A 12,155-nucleotide genomic window follows, 5' to 3' on the forward strand; every position below is an offset into this window, starting at 1 on the left:
AACAACAATCAACTTCCGTTTCTGGATGGTAAAGTTGAACATATGGCCAACAGGGAGTTACAAACCTCAGTATACAGAAAAGCAACCTATACTGATCAAATCCTCAACTTCCACAGCAACAACTCCAACGTCCACAAACAAAGCTGCATTAGGACACTGCAACAGGACATATTGCAACACTCCAGAACTAGACAGGAAAGAGGAAGAGCACCTATACAAAATTCTCGCTATAAACGGAAATCTCGCAACTTCATCCACAGATGTCTACTAAACAGTCAACAACAGGAGGACACAGTACACCCTAACACACTGGCCACACTGCCCTACATCAAGAACACATCAGAATTGACAACAAGACTCCTAGGACCACTAGGAATCATGGTAGCCCACAAGCCCACAGTCACTCTATGACAAACACTTACAAGGATTAAAGACCCCATTCCCACAATATGCAGCACCAACATGGTTTACAAAATACCATGCAACGACTGCCACAAACATTACATCGGACAGATAGGAAGGAAACTAGCCATCAGAATACATGAACATCAACTAGCAGCAAAACGGGACGAACTCTCCTTAATATCGGTAAACTCAAACAATGAAGGCCATCAGTTCAACTGGGACAAGGTAACTATAGTAGCCCAAGCCAAACATAGACACGCACGGGAATTCCTAGAGGCATGGGTCTCCACCCGTAACGCAATCAACAAACATATAGAATTGGACACCATGTACAAACCCTTACAGATCAAAATCGGAAATGACGCTACCCACCATAATGGACCGGACAGTATAAATTCCAAGCGGAATAGAATAACATCGCTTCATTGGAGGCTCCGCTGATGATGTCACCTAGCATGGAGACGAAATGTCTGAACAAGAACGGGCCAGCTTGGCGAGCAAGTCAACAACCTCCCCACAAACTGAGCTACAGATCTTTGCCAAAACTTTGATCATGACATAAATTATCAGGAACTAAACTGTAATTGGCTTAGATCCAAACTCGGGATTTGAAATGGAAAACACTGGAAATATTCACTGAATCCAGCAGGATCTGCTGAGACAGAAAGGGTCATGTTTCAGGTTAAAGGCACTTTTCCATAACTCTGCTGAAAGGCGCTGACTTGTAAAGGTACCTCTGTTATAATTATATGAGACACAATCTGGAACTTTTCATACTCATCATATGGTATCTTTCTCCCTGTCATTAACTGTATGATCTCCTGGTTTACAGAGCAGGTAAGTTGAATCAGAGCCATTAATGTTCCCTTATCATCAGCAAGGGACATATAAAAACTAGAGTTACATGGGAAGCAGGCCATTGAGCTCTGCTCAATGTTAGATACAGATTTATTTGTGTTTGATTGCAAACTTTACAAATCACTAATTATCAATCTTCACCTGAATAAATATACAATACCCACTTCTTGTGAAAACATTCCAGGTACCATTATCTTCAAAATTCTCCAGATCCTTGCAAAGAAAACACTATCCACAACTGCTTTTTCTTTTTTTCCTTCTTTCTGAAAAACAGAGGGTAGAGCTTTCTGTTCCTGAAAAACCATATGAAGCAAAAGAAGTCATTTAAATGAACAACTAAAATTGCAATATATTTTCATGATTTACCCACCTCATTCTGAAGAGAAAGCTTTCCATCATTCTTACTGTAATCAAAAGATTAACATTTAAGATATTACAAAGTAAAGTTCATAAGATTTCTGAATAAATCATGTATGCCAAATAAAGGGCAGATTTATCTTCTTCCAATTTTAACACTATAGAAAATGGAACAGCGCAGCACAGGAACAGACCCTTTGCGCCAACCATGATGCCATTCCAAACCAATCCCACCCATCTGCACATGGCCTGCATCCATCCTTTCCCCACCCAATCATGCGTCCATTCAAATACTTCTTCTGGATAACAAGGACGCCTTTGTCTGAAACCTATTTGTTGACTTTAGCTCCACCTTCAACAGAATAATTCCAAAAAGATTCATCTCCAAACTCCGAGACGTAGGACTCTGCTCCCCTCTTTGCAACTGGATCCTCGAATTCCTGACCAACAGACTGCGATCAGTAAGGATAGGTGACAACACCTTCTCCACAATAATCCTCAACACCAGTGCCCCACAAGGCTGAGTACTCAGCCCCTTACTGTACTCATACTCTGCAACATGGCACCTTCATTTTTATTATTCTTTTCCTTTTAATCATCATTCATCTCATTAATAAACACACTCCATAGCAGGTGAAAGCAATGCCAGATGAGGCATTCCAACTCCATCCAACCCACTTACCACAGGTTCTGAACTCCTAACATTGCATTGCCTTCCTCTGCCTGTCTATCAAGCTTCTCCCTACCATTTTATTACAAACACCACCACCTCCTCTGTTTTCCTTCTAAGTCCCTCACTTCTAACCTTGCTTCTCTTTTTCTTATCCATCATACCAGCACTTGCTACTTATTTTACTACTTCCACATCAGCTTCCATAAGCTTCTTGACCCCCCTCACATCCATAACTTCATACTTGTTTTCTATTCCTTCTGCACTTGATTTCCACTATGCTCTCTTTTCCAACTTCAACTCTCCCTTTTTTCACACTTCTGGCTCTTTAATCTCCCATTTCTCGCCCATCTGTTATCCCTTTCCATTTCTACTTCATACCATTTCCCTTTCATATTAAACTTCACACTTCCACCCAGCTATTCAATTCTTTATGATTACCTACAGAGCTATTTTTTTTTAACCAAAAACCTGAGATTTAGATAAGCTATAAACATACAAGCGCTTTATTTAAAAAAAGGCAAATTTTGAGAGAAAAACACAAAGAAGTGTGGGTGCTGGACATCAGAAGAAAAAAACATCTGGCAGCATCTGTGGAGAGCAAGCAGAGTTAACGTTTCGAATTCAGTGATCTTTCTTCGGGGGTTCTGAAGACCGGCCACAGGGTCCAAAACATTAATTCTGCTGCCTGACCTGCTGAGTTCTTTTTTCAGCAATTTCTGTTTTTGTAGCAAAAATAGAAGACTGAGAGGTTTTATTCAAATGGAAAAATAACTGTCAGAACCCTGAGCTAGTCATTATAATGTATAGGTAATGAGTTAGGCAAAAATCATTAAATGGTAAAACAGAACAATTTTTACAACCAACCCCTGCCCCAAGTTTCCATGGATGCTCAGAACAGAAGATTCTACAATAATCTTAATGTTAAAAAAACTGAGTTGGGGTCTTTATTAAACATGAATTTAAACAAATAAACTTAGAGTCAGTGCAACTTAAAGAAACCAATTCGGGACACAGTATTCATACAAACAGCTGCACCAACAAGTCTTGGAGAACCTAGGGGTTAAATATCTGAAGAATAGTGTATATTGCAGATGTGCATGCAGGTGTGGTGGAAAAATGTAACTAAATTAAAACAGCAAGCAAGTTGACAAATAAAAGGATGCATGTTGAATGCAAAATATTGATTAAATTACTGATGAATCTTCCACAACATCATAAAGAGTTACTGCATCTGGGTTCTCTCTGCCCACCCAACATTTTGTTAGGTCTCAATCAGCTGCTGGAACAGCAAATGGCATTCCTTGTTTCAGGGTCATTTCTGGTGTGTTCCATATTCTAATCATTCACTTCTTTTCTGTCTGCCATTAGACTGTATTCCACATCTTTTGATTCCCTAAACCATGATACTTAGGCACCCCTACAACTAGCATCACTGTGCGTCAACAGTCATCACAATTGTGCTCAATTCTTATTTGCCACATCTCAATAAGGTTACTATCATCTGCTGTCTGAATTGTCAGTTTTGTCCACAATCTTGTTTCACAGTCTCCGCTCTGGAATTTTTGCCTTAAAATTCATATCTCTGTCTAATGAGTTCCTTCTTCACTCCTGATCTCACCATTTTCATTCATTATAGGGTGAATGTCCCACCAACTTTTCATATGGCTTCATCTCACTTATTCACTCAATTTTCAATGCCCACACTACCAAAAAGCTATATTTGATGGATTCAGAAGAAACCTTTGAGAACAGACCAATGGACTTTTGTTGAGCATGCCCACATCCCACCACCGTTGATATCACTTCTGTGGGACTCAGACCTACCATGTCCCTTCAGGTTAGAAACAGGGATCATCTTAATGAAGTTGCAATAAACATTATTATGATTTGAGATTCATCATGATTCATACTGTTGAAACTTGTAGTATCTTTTATATCTAGAATTAGCAAGGAGATTCAAATCAGGCTTTTTTTTTCCTGCGAAGCCATGAAAATATAACTTTCTTACCCCGCTAATATTCCTTCACCTGTGCAAATGGCAAAATAACATTGCAAAATCCAAAATGCATTGCATCTTAAATTTAAACAGCTGCCAAGAAATGAATATGTGAAAGGTTTTTAATATCAATGAGGCCCCTGCATTGTGATAAAAGAAAAAAATGCCATCTTTATTGTTTAATCTCTTGGTCTCTCCTTCTCAGTTAGATTTTGGCCGCCGCGGTCTTGTAGCATTTAAAATTTCCTGCAGACATTTACATTTTTTGTAGTACTTCCTTTCTCTTCACTTATATTTTGACTTCATAAAGTTCATGGTTCTTTGCTTTTCGAAATTATTTTGTTTAAATACTCAAGGATATGTGGGGTTAGTGCAGAAAAGTGGAATAGTATAGGTGGTAGTATATTTTTGGTGGTACAGATTCGAAAGACCTCTTCTGTACTGAATGATTCTATGACTCTACCAATTCTCAAAACGTACATTCTTTCACCTAAAATACTGTGAACTAAATAGAAGTCAATATAACCTACTATTACACAAGTTTAAGAGGTAATAGGAAAGGCAAATTGGATGACAGAATCATTGAATTTTACAGGATAAACGGAGGTATTTGACCCATTGGGTCTGTACTGGCTCCCAAAAGAGTTACCCAGCTAGTCCCATTCTCCGGCCTTATCTCTGCAGCCTTCTAAATTTATCACTTTCAAAAATATATCCAGCTCTCTTTTGAAACCTCACATGGAATTCACCTCCATCACTCTCCCAGGCAATGCATTCCAAATTCTATCAACACTCTGAGTAAAGTAGTTTCTCCTCATGTCACTCCTAGCTCTCTTGCTGACAATCTTGAAATTGTGACTGCTAGTTACTGACATACCAACTAGTGGAAACAAAATATCCTTCTTTACCCCAAAATTGTTTATAATTTTGAACACCCGAATAAGGTTACTTCTTTATATTCTTTGCTTCAAGCACAATAAGCCCAATTTCTCTAATCTTTCCTTGTATTCAAAATCTCTCATTGCTGGTATCAATCTACTTTGCGCTCTCTCCAGGTCTTTAACATGCTTCCTAAAATAAAGGAAATTGAACACAATACCCGCAAATGTGGTCTGACCAATGATTTATAGAGGTGCAGCATTATTTCCTTGCTTTTATACTGTATGCCTCTATTTATAAACTCAAAATCTTATAAGCTGTCTTTACAACTGTTTCAACTTGCCTGGCCACTTTCAGAGAATTATGCACATGAATCCCGAGGTCCCTCTGCTCCTATGCTCCCCTCAAAGTTGTACCATTGTGCCTGTGTCGGCTCATTTGGCCAACTTGTCAATATCCCTCCGAAGTTGCTCAGCATCATCCTCACAACTCACTATTCTCCCTAGCTTAGTATCATGTAAAAATTTAGAGATTTTGCCCTCAATACCCATCTCAAACCACTTATGAATCAGAAAAAGCAAGGGTCCCAATACCGATCCCTAATGAACACCACTTGCAACTTGTCTCCAATCTGAGAAATGCCCATCTGTACCTACCCATCTTTTAGCCAACTTCTAATCCATGCTGCCAATGACCCATCTATCTCAAAGTAGCCTGCCATGTGGTACCGTACAATATGCTTTCAGAAAATTTCCAAACATACAACATCCACAGCCTGTGCCACCTCAAAGAACTCAATCAGATTTGTCAGACATGATCTGCCCTTGACAAAGCCACGTTGACTGTCAAGAATTAACTATCTTTCTCTGGTATATATTAACCTTATTCCACATTAAGGCCTCCATCATTTTCCTTCTATTAACATTAAGCTGACAGGTCTGTAGGTTTCTGGGTTGTCCTCTGTCCCTTTCTCAAACAACAGTGTCACGTTTGCAATCCTCCAATTCCCTGGGACTAATCCTGTGTTCAGACAGGCCTGGAAAATTTCTGTCAAATGCTCTGCAGTTTGCTCCTTTACCTCTCTTAGTTATCTAAGATGCATCCCATCTGGGCCTGGTGACTTCTCTACCTGGAGTGCTGCCAGCCTTTTTGAAAAAAAAATCTTTACGTATCAATATACTGTTCAGTTGCTCAGCACCCACATTTTCAACTAGGTAACTCTCACCATTTTCTAATTTGGTAAAGACAGAAGCAAAGTACTAATTTAGTACCTCTGCCGTAATCTTTGCTTGAGTGAGCAGCTTACCCTGACAATTCTTTGCAGGCCCCACTCTATTCTTCACTAATCTTTTACAATGAATATGGTTAAAGAACATTTTACTCTTTGCTTCAGTGCAGCCTACCATCCTTTCCTCATACTTCCTCTGAGCCTTTCTTATTCCAGCCTTAGACTCTCTCGTGCATTTGAGATACTCTTCCTGATTTCTATTACTATTATTATTCAGGTATGCATCAAATTCCTCCTTTTTATTCCTTATTTGATGTTGAATGTTGGCTTTCTTTTCAGAGGAAATGGAGTATAAAAGTTGGGAAATTGTCAAAACTTGACATGTCACTAGTCAGAACACAGCTAGAATACTGTGAGCAGTTTTGGACCCCTCACCTAAGGAAAGTTATACTGGCATTGCAGTCAGTCCAGAGGAGGTTCACTAGGCTGAAACCAGGTACGGAGCGACTGTCTTATGGGGAGAGGCTGAATAGGTCGGGTGTGTATTCACTGAAACGTAGAAGAATGAGAGGCGACCTTACTGAAACATACAGTCATCTTCGAGGACTTGACAGGGTAGAGGGAGATAGGTTGTTTTCCCTTAATTGAGAGTCCAGGACCAAATGATATAATCTTTGAATAAGGGGTCACACATTTAAGACAGAGATGAGGTGACGGTAATGAATCTGTGGAATACTGTACCGCAGCCACTGTTGTGGCTATGTTATTAAGTATATTCAAGGCTAAGATGGACAGATTTTTAATCAGCAAGGGAATCAAGGTTTAAAGGGAAAAGGCAGGATAATGGAGTTGAGGATTATCAGATCTACAATGATGTCAATAAATGATGAAGCAGACTCAACGGGCTGAATGGCCTACTTCTGCTCCTACGTCTTTATGGTCCTATTATTTATTTGTGATAAAGATGTAACGTCTTAATGACTAATTAACCAACATCACATCATGATCGTGTAAAGAAATCAGAGATTTCAAATATTCAAATACTAGGTTAATATATGCATTATATATATGCATTCTCTCTGAAGAGACCGATATCTTAACAGGCATATTCATTTAATCACACTGGTTTTGTACAATTGTTTTTAAGTATGGTAGATTATTTGCTATGTAAAATATTTGTACTGATTTTTTAAAACGTGGCATTGTGCAAGAGTTGATTTCAAAAATAGGAAATGTGCCATCATGGCAATCTAGGTACAGCTTACAAAATTATGTAACATTTGGAACAGTGTGTCACTGAACTCTAAATATCAATTGTTCCATTAAACTAAACACACAATAGTCTGAACAAGATTTTTTTATCTTTGGCCGTCAGATCATAGAATCATAGAATTCTTACAGTGCAGAAAGAGACCATTCGGCCCATCAAGTCTGCACCAACTCTCCAAAGAGCATCCCAGCCAGACCCACTCCCCATAACCCCACATTTATCATCAGTAATCCACCTAGCCTGCACTTTCATTCCATAAATGCAAATATCTTGATAAATCACAGGGGGCAAAATGAGTGTTGACTTTCCAACTACTTTATTTTATCCTCTTTTTTTTTCCCCCTGTTGCATTGATCGCAACAGCCATCAAGAATATGGCTGTAGTACTTATTGTAAATAGTACAGGACAGACAGAAATGCAGCATTTGTTCCAGGTATGTAAACCTTTACCCACTCAAAGTGAATTTACACTAAATGATGATATTTTGTTGGTTCCAACTTCCCATTCTTATACATGAACAGTGTGTGAAAGTTACAAGTGAACTTTTCTCCAAACCAAAATCTGCTTAACAATCAATGAAACAACAATGACTTTTATTTGTTCAACCATTGTATTATGTTATAAAAGCAATCAGTAACAACATTTCACTGCTCCTGATCTTCTTGACGGTCTTCGTAAATGCTTTGAAGATCTTGCAAAGTCATACCAACTGTCACTGGCAGATCATAATACCGGCCTTCTACAGGAATATGATCAATTATGTAAATACAGGCTTTGGCATACATAAAACAACGTGGCACTTAGCCGGTGACCTATAATTGATGGATATTACATATCTGGTGATGCAATTAAGAAACTAAAAAGCTAAAAGGAATTCAAAAGGCACAAAAAGAAGGGGAGGGTCAATTAGGACCAAAAAGAAAATAACCTTGTGGAGGCAAAGGGCATCGTTGGATGTTGCTGATGTCAACTGGTGAAACTGAAAGAACTATGATTCTAGCCTAAGTCTTTCAATGTTTCTTCAATATGGGAATGGTGCCAGAGGATCAAAGTTTGAAAATGGCACATGCTTTGTTATAAAAGTGCAGGGACAGTACTGGGTGAAACTGAGTGTTGATAACAAGGAAGCTTTAAGAATCTAGCATCCGAGAAGTGTATTTTCACTTTGAAATGCATTGGTTAATAAATAATTGCTAACACGAATTTGTTAAATCACAGCTGATAAAGTAATTTAAACTTTTTGATTAAACAATAGAGAGGGGTGATTAAGGGAAAAAATTTAAAATTACATATATGAACTTTCAAAAATGTTTGATGAAGAATCACATCACAGACTTGCTAATAAAACTGAAGACATGAGATTATGTGGATAATGACTGTGTGGACACAAAGTTGTTTGACACAGAAATCAGAGAGTCGTGGTCAAATTTCATTTTTCAAATGGAGGTTTGCAGTGGTGTGTCTCAGGGACACTGATCTTGAATCTCGGGTAAAGGTAGCATAATTTCAGAATCTACAACTGACATAAAACTTGGAAATGTAATAATTAGTGAAAGAAACTTCAAGGTTGCATAAAATTGGTGGAAAGCTGGACAAGGCAATGTGTGAAAGAATGCTTTTTTTTGTTGTGCAAAGAATAAGGAGAACGAAACGCAAAATTTTAAAGGGCTACTGAAACAGAGAGATGTGAGGGTTCACATTTAATATGGTGGCAGGACAAGTTGAGAAAATTGTTAAAAAAATGTATTCAGATCACCGGCTTTATCAAAGTGACAGATTATGGAAGCAAGGAAGTTTGTGCTAACCCTTTGAAAAATCACTGGTTCAGCCTCAGCTGGAATCGTGCTTTTAATTCTACATTAACCAAAATATTGAATGCAAAAGTCGTGGAGAAGATAAAACAGGGAATTTACTGGAATGGTTTCAGGGATGAGGTACTTCAGTTTTATGGAGAGACTAACGATGGGAGAATTGCTCATCTTACAGCAGAAAAGGTTAAGAGGAGATTTAACAGATGGACTAGGGATCTGCCTTTGCGGTCTACCCATAATCAAAACAAAAATGACAGTACTTTGCCATTCTTCACCGAATATTTGCCAAGGGCCTGCTTCAGGCAGAAATTTGAGGAGGAAGAGGTTTGGAACATGGCACATTATGAAATATCAAGTCAAGAGACATTACAAGTTTAAATGTGATTTTAGTCGACAGTGAGAGTGACTTAGGAGACTGGAGATGGAAGTAAGCACGTATGGCAATGAAATGAGGGTGGAAAATATTGACAAATATTTTCATTTCAAACACTTATTCTATGTTTCCTTATACTCACAATCCTTCCAGTTACTAATATACTTCCAGCCTCCAAAATACCTGACCTTATTAACTGATAATGTGCTAAAACAGTAAAATATACTACAGTTCTAGAAAATCTGGTTTCAAGACCTACCACCGGCTACGATGCAGTGAGGATCATAGCATGTCCAAACAGTTTTTTTATACCAAAATGCTTACAAAGGAGGAATCTCAGTAAAGTGTCATAATAGAAAGTTTAAGCCATCTTCCAAGCCCCAGAGGGACACTACAGCACAGATATCAAAGTTATACTGCACAAAAACAGACCCTTCAGCCCACCTTGTCCATGCTGAGCTGGTTTCCAAAACTGAACAAGTCCCATTTGCCATTCATGTACCAAAGGTCTTTTAAGTGTTCTAATTGTACTCACCTCTACCACAGGACCTGATCAGATGCTTCCCAGAACTGGCAGGAGAGTCAGTAACTGGAGGGTACAAATTTAAAACAGTTGGCAAAAGCCCCAGAGGGGGGGCTGAAGAATTTTTTTTAATACCAAAATAAATATTAAAACTTTTCAAAATGTCTTCAGCTGCCACTTCCATCTTGAGGTGACTTCTCCTTCTCCAATCTACATTAGAGGTACCAGCATTTCCCAATCTCTGTGCTGGAGTGCCTCCTGCTGATCCTACAGATTTGAAAGCCTACCCACCTGCCTGCCATCTTAAATATACAGTGAGCATGCAACAACAAAAATAGAAATTGCTGGAGTAACTTAGCATGTCTGGCAGATTCTGTGGAGAGAAAACAGAGTCGATGTTTCAGGTCAACATTTCTGTTTTTGTTTCAGATTTCCAGCATCCACAGTTCTTGATTTTATTTCAATGAACATGCACTCTTGGCCAGCTCATCAAAAATCAGATTATAACATCAAACAACATAAATCAATGCTGAATCATGGCCTGGAAGTTCATTCAACATTGGGGTCCTGAACCCAGAACAAGTATTCAATCAATAATCACAGGAGGGGTGGTGGAATAATGGCAATGTCACTAGACTAGAACCCAGACCGATGCTCAAACTTGGCGATAAAAGCTAATTTCACAACTCCACTGTTGTAAAAAAAACCTCAACTGGTTCACTAGATGCGCTTAAGGGAAGAAAATCTGCAGTCATTATTCTGGCCGACATGAGACTCCAGAAAATGGCTAATGCTCCAGTTAGCCACAAAGATCAACGACAATTAGGGGTGGGCAACAAATTTTCATGCCAGCAATACCACATCCCACGAAATAAAGGGAACAATCACCGCTAAGTAATCAAGCAATAACCAAATGTGAAGAGTTACGACGCTGTTCTCTAAGCTGTACGAATTAACAATGAAGCTGAGTAGTTGGACCATTAAATTGCCAGGTTTAAGTGCGAGAAAGCATTACATTTTCAGCAATCGCGAACAAAATATTGCAAATGACAGTTTTATCAATTATTGGTAAAATCCAAAGAGAGGATGAATTAAAATAATGCTTTAGAAAGGTTGCTTTCGACAGTAGTTACAGCAAAGCAATAACCAATTACCGATGAAGTAAAACAAATCGCACAACAAAGATAACAAAATTACAGAGGATCGTGGGGCCGACCTTTCCTTCAATCAATGTACTGTCATGTTTGTCAGCTTCTGTCACTCCTGTCTTTCCAGATTGAAATGACTAGGCCGTTTTTAAATCCCCGGCCTCGAGTAACACGCGACAGGGAATCCGGCTTTCGAATGGTCAGTAACAGCAAGCGCGATCCTGTACCTGTGCAATGTGCCTCTGCCCCGTCTTCTACTCAACGCAAAGAGTACAAAGACAGCGGCCGCTCCGAGCGCAGAATGTTTGGCTGTCACTAATTTGCTGAAGGCCGCCATTGCAGGTATAGCAGCGGCAACGGCGGAGAAACCGGAACATCTGCGCGAGCGCTGCCGGGACAGACGTCACTCCAAATCTCAATCAATGTCTGCTAAGCGACCGCAGTTCAGGTCACGGTCAACGCTGAAGGGACTTTCACCTGAATGCAAGTACTAGGTAAGAGGTCACCTAAAGAATTTGCACCTATCCATGTATTATTCATTTTAATTCATAACCTTTGCATTGCTAAATCTGAGCATGGGATGCAGTTTCCACTTTGCCTATGCATTAAACTCCGGAGTTCCTATTCTCAGAT

General features: G+C 39.1%; 1 protein-coding gene across 1 annotated transcript in view; it reads right to left on the bottom strand.

The window, feature by feature from the left end:
• abcd3a (ATP-binding cassette, sub-family D (ALD), member 3a) overlaps window positions 1-11,941 on the bottom strand; it is a 90,339-nt gene extending 78,398 nt beyond the window's left edge. The window contains exons 1-3 of the mRNA XM_048601541.1: window positions 11,750-11,941; window positions 1,634-1,667; window positions 1,428-1,526 (exon numbers count right to left, since the gene is read on the bottom strand). Coding sequence (XP_048457498.1) covers window positions 1,428-1,526; window positions 1,634-1,667; window positions 11,750-11,859 — 243 coding nt within the window. The 5' untranslated portion in view covers window positions 11,860-11,941. The remainder of the gene's footprint in view (window positions 1-1,427; window positions 1,527-1,633; window positions 1,668-11,749) is intronic.
• Between the last annotated feature and the right edge of the window lie 214 nt (window positions 11,942-12,155).

Source organism: Rhincodon typus, chromosome 10 (assembly GCF_021869965.1).
Source record: "Rhincodon typus isolate 14 chromosome 10, sRhiTyp1.1, whole genome shotgun sequence".
Classification (NCBI taxonomy): Eukaryota; Metazoa; Chordata; class Chondrichthyes; order Orectolobiformes; family Rhincodontidae; genus Rhincodon; species Rhincodon typus.